This window comes from Balaenoptera acutorostrata, chromosome 7 (assembly GCF_949987535.1).
Source record: "Balaenoptera acutorostrata chromosome 7, mBalAcu1.1, whole genome shotgun sequence".
Classification (NCBI taxonomy): Eukaryota; Metazoa; Chordata; class Mammalia; order Artiodactyla; family Balaenopteridae; genus Balaenoptera; species Balaenoptera acutorostrata.
In genome coordinates, this window is record NC_080070.1 from 29,350,734 (window position 1) to 29,364,774 (window position 14,041).

General features: G+C 37.1%; 1 protein-coding gene across 14 annotated transcripts in view; it reads left to right on the forward strand.

The window, feature by feature from the left end:
• Positions 1 to 14,041, forward strand: part of CADPS2 (calcium dependent secretion activator 2) — a 545,377-nt gene that overhangs the window by 395,947 nt on the left and 135,389 nt on the right. For all 14 annotated transcript variants that reach the window (XM_057549848.1, XM_057549852.1, XM_057549849.1 and 11 more), the window contains exon 14: positions 11,121 to 11,222. In XM_057549848.1, coding sequence (XP_057405831.1) covers positions 11,121 to 11,222 — 102 coding nt within the window. The remainder of the gene's footprint in view (positions 1 to 11,120; positions 11,223 to 14,041) is intronic.

Genomic DNA, 14,041 nt, shown 5'->3' on the forward strand with positions numbered 1-14,041 from the left:
GGTTCACTGTTCAGTAATATGTGGATTTCTTTTTAAATAATTCTGTTTGGGAATTTTGTGGTTTTCTGATCCATGTGCGCTGATATTGGGTAAGTTCAAATTTCTTTGAATTTACCTTGATTGGGATATGAAGATCCATGTTTGTCATCAGTTCTGGAATATTGTAATCTCTTTAAATATTGTCTCTCCTCCAATCTTGCTCTCTCTTAAACTCCAATTACCCATATATTAGGCATTTTATCTTCTATATCTCTTAATGTCTCTAATATATATTCTATCTACTTATTTTTCCAGCTGCAGTCTATATAATATTTTTAGTTCTGTCTTCTACTTCAGGACTCAGCAGACTTTTTCTGTAAAGGGCCAGATAGTAAACATAATAAATATTTTGGACTTTGTGGGCTATATGATCTGTCACAACTACTTGACTCTTACTGTAGAGCAAAAGCAGCCAAATGGGCAGTATGTAAATGAATGAGTGTGGCTTGTGTTCTAAAACAGTTTGATTCACAAAGACAGGTGGTGGACTATCATTTACTGGCCCTTGCTCTACTTCCACATTTTTCTCTTCAGCTGTGACACCTGCTTTTTAACCTACTCACTGAATTGTTCATTTCAATTATTAATTTTTTTAATTCTAGAAATTCTCTTAGGTTCTTTTTAAAATCCATTTGGTCATTTCTGAGTAGCTCTCATTCCTTTCTTGGCTTTTGTTTCCTTTTTTGTTTCCTTAGACCTTTTATAATTAGTTATTTTGTATTCTGATCATTGCAATAACTAAAATTTCTAGGTGTTTATATCCATTGCTTCTGCTGATGTTTTTGCCATGGTCAACCGTTTGCTTATTCTGCTAGCAGTTTTTGTAGTAAGCACGTATACTTGGACTAATCTGTGGAAATTCTACAAGGCCAGGGTTGAGAATGCTTGCTTCCCAAAAGGATTTGCTCTTGCTTTTACTTGGTGATAGGAGGTGATACTGGAGCTGTTTTATTTTCCATCTTGGAGATTCCTCGATTGCACAGGTGGTACCCAGTTTAATGAGGTCAGGCAAGTGGTGCATATTCTCAAGAAAGACTCTTTTCACTCAGTCTATAGATGTTGTACAAACAGACAGATTTCCTTGGTTGTTTTCCTTTGCAAGGATATTGATTTTCTAGCCCATCCTTTCACTGATAGTATAGCCCATTCAAGCATCCCATTTTCTGCAGGCATCTCAGGTTTAGCAGCCCATGCAGATTAGGTCTCTGAGCCTGTGGTGCATTCCCTTGAACAACACAGCTACAGAACCTCCTTGGAATCGACATTTGCCCCTAAGGCAGCCCTGGTGTTCACATTCACCCCTACTTTGATTTCAGCTCCTAGTTCATTTTTATTTTCTTGCTCTTGGGAGAACTTTTTAACTTTCTTATAAGTACAACATAACATTTAACAGTGTATTTGCTATAATTTATTCAGTGTTTAGGAGTTTTGTAGTGAAGAGGGACTTTTGGAGTATCACATCCGTCTACTATAATAGGAGCAGAAATCACATGATAAAACTTGCATTTTGAGAAAAACATTTGGACATCTCAAAGGAGAACCTCCTGGGACTCTCTCCCTAACCCCTCTGCTTCAAGTGGCCCCTGGTTAACTGCTGCTCATCCACTGCATCTCAGCTTTAATATTCCCAAACTGAATCCTTACCTGAAATTCAAACTACATCAGAGCTTTGTACTTCCGCCCTTCTTAAATGTAATGTACACTTACTGTCTTAATTCTTCTTTTTTATGCCTTTCCCTATTATAAATTCTATTAGGGAAGGAGTCATTTCTGTTGTGCTTATATTGTATCCCCAGGACCTGGCCAGTACTCGATAAATGTTGAGTAAGTAAATGAATGACATTGGACCATATGTTTACAAATTTTATAGGTGACATGTTGGGGCACTTCATAAATAGATCTCACAATTACATGTTCTTCATGAATTAAATGCAGTGAGTTTTATGGCCCGTGGAAAGACCCCATGTAACCAGCAAGATTGTGCCGTTTTACAACATAGAAATTAATAAATTGAAACAATGAAATACCCTTTTTATATATATAAAATTGAAAATGATTATAACAAATGATAAAGACCACAGTTGATGACGTTAGAGGGAAATTAATAATTTCACACACAGTGGGTCAGAGTATAAGCTGGTAAGTGCTTTCTTAAGAAGCAGTTTTGTGATATGTATCAAATGCCTGAAAATGTCATCTCATTTGTCTTAGCTCAGGCTACCATAACAAAATACCATAGACTAGGTGGGTTAAACAACAGAAATTTATTTTCTAACAGTTCTGGAGACTAGAAGTCTGGGTGCCAGTGTGGTTGGGCTTTGAGGAGCACTCTTTTCCTAGCTTGTAGATGACTCCCTTCTCTCTGTGTTCTTACAGAAGAGAGAGAAAAAGATCTCACTCTTCCTCTTCTAACAAAGCCACCAATCCTGTCAGATTGGTGTCCTAGCCCTATGACCCCATTCCACCTTAAGTACTTCCTAAAAGCCCTGTCTCCAGACACAGTTATATTGGGGGTTGGAACTTCAACATACGAACTTTTAGGGAAATACAGTTTGATCCATAGTACCTTTTAACCTAACAATATACTTTCAGGAATTTATCCCAAGGAAACAATCAGAGATGGGTTAAAAATATTTAGTGTAAGATTGGTTATCGCAGCAGTGTTTATGGTAGGAAAAAGATGGAAAAAGTGTAAACTTCTACTAATAGAATATTGGATTAATATATTATGGTGCTAAAGACTGTCATACAGAGTGAAGTTAGTCACAGAGTCACTCTATATGATGTTGTATAGTATCGCTTATATGTGGAATCTAGAAAAATGGTACAGATGAACTTATTTGCAAAGCAGAAATAGAGACACAGATGTAGAGAACAAACATATGGATACCAAGGGGGGAAGTGGGGGTGGGATGAACTGGGAGATTGGGATTGACATATATACACTACTATGTATAAAATAGTTAACTAATGAGAACCTACTGTATAGCACAAGGAACTCTACTCAATGCTCTGTGGTGACCTAAATGGGAAGGAAATACAAAAAAGAGAGGATATATGTATACATATACATACTGTATACTGACTCACTTTGCTGTACAGCAGAAACTAACATAACATTGTAAAGCAGCTATACTCCAGTATAAATTTTTTAAAAAATACATGGTACATCCATACAATGAAATATCATTCTTCCATTAAAAAGCATATATTAGAATATTTAAATGATGTGAGAAAATGTTTATACTTCATTAAAAGAATCAAATTATACATTAGAATGTGCAATAAATGTATAGCTTTATAGAAAGAAGGCTGGATTATATTTACAAAATGGTATTACCAGTTATTTCTGATTGGGGCATTTAAGAAAACTTTTGTCTTTGTATTTTTCTGAATTCTCCTCCCAAATTATGATGTGTATATAGTTCTTTAATTTTTTAAAAAAGTTATTTTTAAAAATAATATTAGGTATTAGGCAGAGATGATACTTATATCAGAGAACACTTACCAACCTTAATTCTCTTTATTTTTAAAATCCTCTTGATATTTTATTTTTCTTGAGTTCTAGAATTTTGTGCAGTATTGATTTTAGTTGGTTCCAGGAGAGGACAGTTATGAGACACCTTGATACCTGTCCTTGACCTGTCTGTCCATCATTACTTCACCACAAAAACTAAGTCACAAGATCATGTATCTTCATATTGTCAGATTCCTGCCTTTTTTTTTTTTTTTTGTAGAAGTATCTAAAACCTCCAAAGAAAATAGAATACAGTCGGAAATTCAAATATGGAAAGGATCAGGAGGGAGGAGGGTTTGGAAAAAGAGAATATGATTTTTAAATTTCATTTCCGAGATATTTTCTCTTAGAAAATCTGTTTCTTCTATTTCAATGAATGTATAGGGGTAGAATTAATTTCTTCTTCTGGATATTTGAAAATTTCGGGGGAAGTAAAAGGACACTGATTATATATTATATGACCATCCAAATGATACATCATTTTGCTTGAAACAATAGGAGGTGTTATAGATTTGAGAACAAAAATGAGAGATTATTGTTTTCTCCCTTACCTTCCACCATTTCTTATTTTCTTGTGTGCTGTATCTTCCTCTTTTTTTTTTTTTTTATTCTGTTCACAAATGGATATTGGTGGGAAATACACGAAGTGCAAAGTGACTTTTACCTGCTGTGCTGTAGGCAGAATTGACAATTCAGAAATACCACCCTCTAGGTGTCTCTCCCCTTCTCACTCTCTCTGGAGGAAGCTAAGATGTCATACATTCCTCATCAGAGAGGGCAGGTGAAAAGAAGCCTATAAGAAACTCAAAAGCACCATGAACTTTGTCATTTGCCCACTCATTGCTTGCAAAATATCTTTTACCACAAACCACCAAACTGCCAGGACAAGCAAACCTACCTGAGGAGTTTGGGGAGGGAGGGAGTGTGAGGCGGGAAGGTAAAGGAAATCTCATCAATTTACAGGACTTTTCTATATGTTAACTCCTGGTGTATTTATTCAACCCACAAACTTCCCAAGCACTCTGTTCCAGGTGATATGTCCACTCCTAGAGATTATAAAGCGAAGGGCACATTTATCCTTCGGGTGTCTAGCAGCTGTCCCACTGATAAAAGTGATTAAGAAAATAACCATAGAAGATGTTATAGTTTTCATTGAGTAATAGAACAAATGCTCATCAGCACTAAATAGTGCTTTTTAAGTGGGAATTGTAGGGAGATACCATGACTAAATAATTCTCGGATGTGCTATTAAAACAAATTAAACCCATTTCTTTACTGCCAGCCTTCTCAGACCTCACTGTTGCACTAAGAACCTCCAACAAGGTCTCATGGTTCGTGGTGTTCAAAAAAAAAAAAAAAATACAGGGGGTGTTTCACCCTTTTTGTTGGAGTGTGTCACAGAACCATTACTCCTTAAAATATGTTGGCAGCCAGTAAATCGTCTTTACCTAAATTCACCCAGATGAAATGGATGTTAAACATGCCAGAATTAGTCTGTATTAGCCTTATGGGCCTCTGAAATGTTGTATGATACTGAAAAACACATGAACTGTCTACTGTCGAGCCAAGGGAAGTGAAGTTACTGGGTTCGTCCACATCAGAACATTTAGGCAGATCCCCTCCTTGATATTTTCTCTTCTGCTCAAATACCCAACTCTGCAACCCAGTTGTGTACTCTTCTCCTCAGATCTTTCTTGAAATACAGTGGAATCATCATTTCCCTTCATGGAAACTATTCTCTGAACTACCCCCAAAGCCATCAGAGATCACAGGAAATGGATGGGTAATACTGTGCATCCCTCTTGTTCCGGAGTTGTCTTTTCAGAGCATCTCCCTCACTTTAGAGCTTATGTTGTACTCATTACAGAAGGAACTGGTAATCATGGCAAGATGTCACCTATACAGAAACGATTCTGTTTGCTTTAAAATGCCTAATGTGCCAGATCGATGAATAGCACAAACTATAAAATCCCTTAGTTCATGGAGGAATTGAGTAAAATTAATTTGCACAGGCCTTAGTATGTATAGGAACTATTTTTTGGAGGAATCCGCCTTTCAAAAAAGGTGTTCTGGGACTTCCCTGGTGGCATGGTGGTTAAGAATCCGCCTGCCAATGCAGAGGACTGGAGTTCGATCCCTGGTCCAGGAAGATCCCACATGCCGCGGAGCAACTAAGCCCGTGCACCACAACTACAGAGCCTTTGCTCTAGATCCCGCAAGCCACAACTACTGAGCCCATGTGCTGCAACTACTGAAGCCCGTGTGCCTAGAGCCCGTGCTCCACAACAAGAGAAGCCACTGCAAGAAGCCCGTGCACCGCAACGAAGAGTAACCCCCTCTCACCACAACTAGAGAAAGCCTGCAAGCAGCAACGAAGACCCAACGCAGCCAAAAATAAATAAAATTAAAAAAAAAAAAAGAAGGTGTTCTCTGTGTGCGTGGGTGTGCGCATGTGCACTCATGTGATGGTTTCTGTGAAAACAGAATATGACCCATAGGCAGATGTAAGATCAGTCTATCAAGTATGAATCAGTGGCAGAAAGTTGTGTTGTATGATCCTGTTTTTTAAGAATCTTTCAAGTATAATTAACATAGACACAACTGCATGTGGTGTTCAATTGCTTATTATGTAATACCGGAAGGAAGTTCTGTGTCATAGCTCGTTTGACAGTATCTATAATTAAAAGAAGTGTACCTGCTTTATAACTTGTTCATATCTTAAACTTATTTCACAGAACACTCTATTTTTATTAAAATCATGTAACTTCTGTAACTACAGGCCTCAGGAAAAAATGAAAATGTTAACTCTTGGTACATGAACATACACTTCCTTCCCATTGGAACCACTTTAATGTAATAATATAATATAGGCATAGAGTTAAACCCCAGTTAACACTCAAATCAGAAAGCTGGTCTTCTTTGTTAGAATTTTAAATAACCACATTTTAACATCATCTTTTTATCAATGTCAAAGAGGCATTATTATTTTTGCTTTTATTATCTCAGGAAAACAATTCTATTCTTGAGATTTAAACCAATTCATTTCATTAATAATTAAAATGGCGGGTAAACACTAAAAATTTTCTGCTAAGTGTAAATACATGCTAATTTTTTGTTAGAGAGCTTTTTACCCAGAATTCTTAACTGTACTTCCTGTTCTAGCTTGCTTTTCAAAAAATTTTCTATTTTACCTACTGTTATATAATAAAAATATTCCAAACAATTCATGCCATATTAATACTAATAAGTAATAATATTATGTGATATTACTAATTCATGAATTCTTATAATCGTATATAACTGATACTTTTTATTCTATATAACACTAATTCATTTCTTTAGCATTTATATATTGAATATTAACTATATGCCAGCTACTGTTCTATGCACTAGGAGTACAGCACAAAGAGACAGACAATAAACAAATAAATATATCACATGTCAGACGATGGCAATATATACAATGGCAAGTAATAAAGAGGCCTGTGGAAATGGGAGATTACACTCTTACACCAGATGGTTAGAGATAACCTCGCTAATCCTGAGTCATGTCGGTAGAGATAAGAAGGAAGTGAGTGAGCAAGCCATGTGGGTGCATAGGGAAAGGCTCCTGGGCAGTGGAAGCTGCACATGCAAAGGCCCTGAGGCAGAGCATGCTTCCTATGTTTGAAGACTAGCTAGGAGACCAGCATGGCTAGAGTGGAGGACTTGCCATGAGGGGGCAGAGGAAATCAGAGTGGGCTTTGGCTTTTACAATGAGTGTTACCACTACAGGGATATGACTCACACTTGACAATGGCTCACAATAGCGTGTAGCCAACACTCTGACAAAGAAAAGACTGGAGGAGAGAGAGACCAAGGAGGCTACAGCCGTCCTCGGGGGAGAGCTGATGATGACCGGAACCAGGGGAGCAGCAGAAGTGGTCAAGGGTGGTCAAGTTCTGAATAGGTTTTGAACGTATAACTCTGACATATTAATTTATAAACTGAACTTATAAAACTATTATACTTTGAATCTCTGTTACCCTGAGTCTACTAGGCAAATGTGCATCAAATGTAACTGGTTGAAATATCTCTCAAGGATTCTGCAAGTACCTATGTCGTAATGCACGAAAGAGCAAATTTTAGGATTTCCTTTGTTAAGGTCTTTTTTAACTGAATCACTGATTCAGTGGTAGGTATTTTAAACTGTATTGGTATTTAAGCTCTCTGCCTTATACAAGTAACATAGAAAATGTGTGATGTGAGGAAGTGTATTTAAAATAGTTCCACCATTGTTGCTTCTCCAATATAGCTTCCATTTTTTATTAGGGATTTTTCGTATTGTTCTTGATTTTCTGTTAAAACACAGAGGAAAGACAATAAGGCATGGGCACTGAGAGCCTCTGATTTGGAATGTGAGAGACGTAGATTCAAGTCCAGGCTTCTGTCCTTACAAGCTGTGTGACCTTGGGGAAGTCACCTAACCTCCCTGAGGCTCAACAGCCTCCTCTCTTGGGGACTAGAGAAAGGATTGCTGTGGGCGTCCTATGTTGTTATACATATAAAACAGAACAGTACGAGGCACATTGATAATTGCTGTGTTTGTTTTAATAGCAACCATGACAAGAAGATATTGATGACAGAAGTATTTGCATTTACTAAGTATTTGCATTTTCTAGGAAGAATAATTTTAGAAGGAGCTGTTACTTTTAGGCTTGACTGCAGCAAAGTTGCCATTTAGCCTCAATAATTTAGATATAGAAGGCCACTTCATACACCTAATATAGTCTGGTATGCACATTAAAATAAGGATATGTGAATAAGGGCAAGTCCAAACTATAAAATGTATTTAACCTGTCAGATGTATACGTAATTTAGTAATAAGCTCAGTGAAGTGACGGCCCTTCACTGTGTATAACAGTCTTTATCTCCGTGAAAGTGACACGAGTGACATTCCCCCCCGACTGACTTTTCTCGCTCTTCATCGACTGAACCCCTGGCCTCATTCAGTCAGGTAGGCGATGTACCCCAGCGAAGTTTCATATGACCCACCAATGTACTCTGTCACTGTGGATTACAATCTCCTTTGACAGTTGAAACAAACAGTAAAATTCACTCCAATATAATTGTGTGGCATCTGTCAGAGTGCAAGGCCAAAGGACCATGTCAATCTTCAGAACAATAAAGAGAAGTTCTTTGCTCTTTTTCATCAAGTTTGCATAGGTGTATTTAGTGAATTGACCACTTGCAACTTTGTGGTATGGGATGTCTTGCTGTCTATGTAATAGCATAATGTAGTTATAGTTTTTTTCTGCCCAAATTCCCAAATTAATGATTTATATAGAACTATCCAATTCAACTTTTGTGATCATTGGCAATAGTTGTGCTTAGGTTACAGTCTGGGTTTTGTGCTATTAATTGCTTGGTAGGAATTGACTTTGAAGTAATAAGTGAAAAAAAATCCATTGTTAAATTATTCTGAAACATTGGGGTTAGTTCATAGTTCATTGCTCTAGAATTTAAAATCAGACTTTCTTTTTTCCTTCGTAAACGTTTTGAAAGACCAAATATTTTGCCCTTAGTTTTTCTGCAGTTAACATTCAAACTGCATTTTGATGGATCAGAATGAAATGTAATTGTAAGTAATATTTTCAAAGCATAAATTCAAGCAGGATGCAAGTTTCTGAAATAACAAATTATTTACTCTGTTTTAGAAAAAAATTCTCAGATTTAAATGATGCTTTTTTTTTGGGGAAAAATGATGCTTTGATATGAATAAAAGGTCTTTAAGCCAGTATGATTCAGGTATAACTTTAGAATTAATCGCTTTTATCCTAACTGACTAGTTTACAAGCATCAAAAATGCACACACACACACACGTATAGATGTCTAGGTAAAAAACAGTGGGAACAGCAAATAAAAATCTTGTTGGGAAAGTTATTTTAAATACCCATTTTTTTCATAATCCTCACTTGTACCTATTTTATACATAAACATTAAAAATTAGTAAGTTCAAATGATAAATCTTTGGAAATTAAAACAATCTTTAGAAAAATAAGTTAATTTGAGAAGATATGATTGGTGTTAAGAAATGCAAAAGATTCATTTTGTTGAAATATATAAATATTTAAAGTAAATGTGAAATTAATGTATCTCATTCTCTGTTTTAACAGACAGTGAAATTCATACATTCAAAATTTGAGATGACTGCTATACTACCAGATACTTAAATGGATATAGAATAAATTCTGAATCCCTATTAGATATATTTTATGTTTTCAATCCTAATCTTAGTAAAAGAAGACTTCTGTTCATTCTTTGTTGCTACTTTTTTTTTGGTTGTGTTGGGTCTTTGTTGCTGCACACGGACCTTCTCTAGTTGCGGCGAGCAGAGGCTCCTCTTTGTCGCGGTGCGCGGGCTTCTCGTTGCGGTGGCTTCTCTTGTTGCGGAGCAGGGGCTCTAGGCACACAGGCTTCAGTAACTGCAGCACACGGGCTCAGTAGTTGCGACTCGTGGGCCCTAGAGCACGTGGGCTTCAGTAGTTGCGGCTTGCAGGCTCTTGAGTGCAGGCTCAGTAGTTGTGGGTCACGGGCTTAGTTGCTCTGTGGCATGTGGGATCATCCCGGACCAGGGATCGAACCCGTGTCCCCTGCATTGGCAGGCGGATTCTTAACCACTTCACCACCAGGGAAGTCCCTGTTGCTACTTTTAAAGGTACTACTTTATTTATAAAGTTGATACTTTATTTCATAGGCATATTAGGTTAAGCACAAAAATCTTGAAACATAGGTGGTCTTTCTTCTCTGTATGTTTTTATTCAAGTATTCATGTTTCATTTATATTTAAACAAAAAAATAGAGCAGTAAACCACTGCATGAATCCAAAATGTCTGTTCCTTACAACCATTAAAATTAAATCTCCAGTTTCACATTAGCTTAATTTTTATTTGGAAGAGAAGGAGTTAAGACATTTTAGCTTACATTCAGTATATTTTTTATAATAATTGCATTCAGGATATTTAATTGGTCAAATGTTTGGTATCACTATAAAACACTTTTCACTGCCATTCTCAAGGACTAGTCATTGTTTTCTGTAGATCTGAAAAATATTTATTGTAATCCTTTACCTTGAAGGCTGTCTAAAAGAGGATAATTCTGTTCCATTCATTCCAGGTCAAAATATGAAGCAAATGGCTATAAATATCTCCAATAAATTTCCACTGTAGACACAAGTAGTATGTATACTGTGAACCAATATGCATTTTCCTTAATTATTTGGATTTTTCAGGGAAATAGAAAGATATAAAATTTATAAAAGTAAATGTTCAAGGGACTTCCCTGTTGGTCCAGTGGGTAAGACTCCACGCTCCCAGTGCAGGGCGCCCGGGTTCGATCCCCAGTCGGGGAACTAGATCCTGCATGCATGCCTCAACTAAATATCCTGCACACCACAACGAAGATCCCGTGTGCCGCAAATATGACCCAGTGCAGCCAAAATAAATAATAAATAAATAAATACTTTTAAAAAAAGGTAAATGTTCTATCACAATAAATTACTGACTCTCCTTTTTTTTCCCCCAGGCCTGATGGAATCGGAACTATTTCAATGGAAGAAAGAGAGAAGTTTGAGGAGATAAAGGAAAGACTGTCTTCCCTTTTAGAGAATCAGATAAGCCATTTCAGGTATATACTCCATTAGTACAAGTGTGTGTTTCTTTAATTCACTCAACCCTCTAATCCCCTACAAATGTTTATTATGTCTTTCTGCTACTGCTCAAGCACAATCGGTAGCTTCTCCTCCATTGCCTGCAGGGTATGATCCACGTTCCTAGGTCTGCGTTCTGCTTCTCAGCCTGCCTTCAGTTTGCACTACTCATTCAGTAGGCCCCGCCCCCTGCAGTATCCTTTCCGCTGGCCCTCTTGCTAGCCCTGTGCAGTTCTCAGCCTTGCATAGCCTCTTCCCCCAGCTCTGGAGGCTTTTCCTCCCTCTCACTGCATAGCCAGGCAAGGAGACTCTCAAGCCCCACCTTCACAGGCGAGACCTTTTCATTTATTCCAGCAGAGAGTGGAAAAGCTGAAGTCTTTTTAGCATTCATCATCTGTACTATGCCCTAGTCACCTATCATATAGTCCTTGGTTATCCTTTTATTTACATTCTGTGAGAACAAGGACCACAGTGCGTCTAGCACAGTTTCTTTGCCAAAAAAATTAAGTATTGATACTAAGAAGCATTTGCAGGGTGAAGGATAAATATCTTGATAATATTATTTTCCCCTGATTATAGTTAGCTTAATAGAACCTAATGGTTAAAAACAGAAATATACCTTTTTCTATCAGTCTCATTAGATCCTATAAAATGTTGCCATGTCAGTGTATTGCATCTTATAGCATATTTGTCATGTTGCAGGTATGTCATTTCATGTGAACTTACTGAAAAATAAATTCAGTTAATATTCCCCCTCAACAGTTTGAAAACACTGTTGTTTAACCATGTGAATAGAGTATGGCTGCTCTGGGCCTCAGTTTCCTTATTTGTAATATGAAAAGCTTAGACTCTGATTTTAAAATGATACTGAAGGAAAAAATTATCATAGGATATACTATCCATCTGTTTCTCTGCATTGGTGTTTTCATCTGGGGCTGGTACCACCACCTGAAGGTAAGTGAATGAGGGAGGATTTTCTTTGTCATGATAATTGGGCATAGGGGCAGTCATTTAGTGCTGGATTTAGAAATGCTATGCATGGAACAGTCTCACATTGGAGAACTGTTCTTCCCAAAAGGCCAATAAATTCATACTAGGAAACACATTTTCAGAGGATGTTTCTGCATTTGCTGTTAAGAGTATTGTCTTTTAGGTTGTGTAGAGACCCTTATATTTATTGTGTCTGTCATTTAATGAAAATCAATATATAATTTTCCTGTTTTTGACATTATTGAGACAGAGCTGATCATTCAGTTGACTATATACATCAGTAACTATAAGTCTCTATGGTTATTTGTAGTAGTGCTTTCATGTGCAAGTAACAAATCCTACCTCAAACTGGTTTAAACAAATAAATGGATATGTTCACTTACATGCAGGTCTCAGATAGGCTGGACTTTAAGACAGGCTGAATTTAGTAGCTGTAGCTCCATTTCTTTGTAATTCTCACACGGCTATTCTCCTTCATGGGATGGCTTTATCCCCAGATGGGTAACAAGACCACAGAATTCCTTGGCCTCACATCCATACATGCCAGAGTTGAAAGGGAAGGTAGTAGAGGCTGTCTCTTTCTGAGATTCTCTCTTAAGATGAAAAGTTTCCTTAGAAGATCCTAGCAAACCAGCCCTCATATTTCATTTGCCCTAGATAGGTCATAGGCCCAGTCCTGAACCAAACCCAGGGGCCAGAGGAAGCCCACGTACTAGATCCTCCGTCACTGACAAGCCATGGGACCGCCATGATCGAGTTAGCTTGGTGAGAGCCAGCCCACCAGCGGGTCCTGTCCCCCACAGTGCTTACAACTACACAGTCGAGGCAGGGAATGACAGTTGTCCACATCATTTATTGTATTAGTATTCTCTCTCTTATAGTTTTGTTTCTCTGTTTCTCTTAATAATGTCTGTAAAGATGTACACTAGAATTCTTTTTCGTTTTTATTTCTTTGATGTACTATAAAGAACTAAACTAAACTGGTCTAGACATTTTAGGCTGACTTTTATATTCCCTTTTGATATTTGTAGAGTTTGTATAAATTTTACCAGTTTTATTTTTCCTGAGTCCATAGAAAACTGGATAAGAGGAAATGGGATTAAAATAAAACAGAGGAAATTTTAGGTATCCATATAGGCAAATTTAGGAAAATGTTTAAATTGTCCATGAAGATCTTCCTAAGGATTCTACCAAATGATCTTCCTTAGGCACTTACATTAAAATTTAGAAAGAATGTAAATTACTTATCAACTCACACTAAAGAAGTAACCAGAGTACTATTAATAACTCTTGTATAGAAATTTATTTATTCAGGCCCAACTGTATTTCAGAAATGGATTTCAAAGATACAGGTAAAATAGTAAGGCAAACTAAATTAAACATAAATGAGGAACTTCTGGTTAAAGACAGCAGATTAAATGCATGTCTGTCTCAGTTTCCTCACAGAACCTAACCAAAACAACAGAACAGTATTTTTCAGAAGACATAAACCCACAAGGACAGCAAGAGTAAGAGGGAAAAAAATGGAAAAAATAAGTTAAAAATGTGGAAGTCAGATGGATGGATGGTATCTAATTTAGTCACCCAGGAAAAACTGGATCATGAACGGGCAATGGGGAATACAGAGAAGCAATCTGATTTATGTCATACAATCACCAAAACGTTTGGAATTGCCAGTTGTAAGCCCTCCTGGAAATTAAGAGTACAGGATGATTTGTTGTAAATCTGCTTAAGACACACTTAGATCCCCAGATCTCCTTTCCACCTCATCAGCCAGGCCACTGCCCCTGCCTTCCCCTGGAAGAGC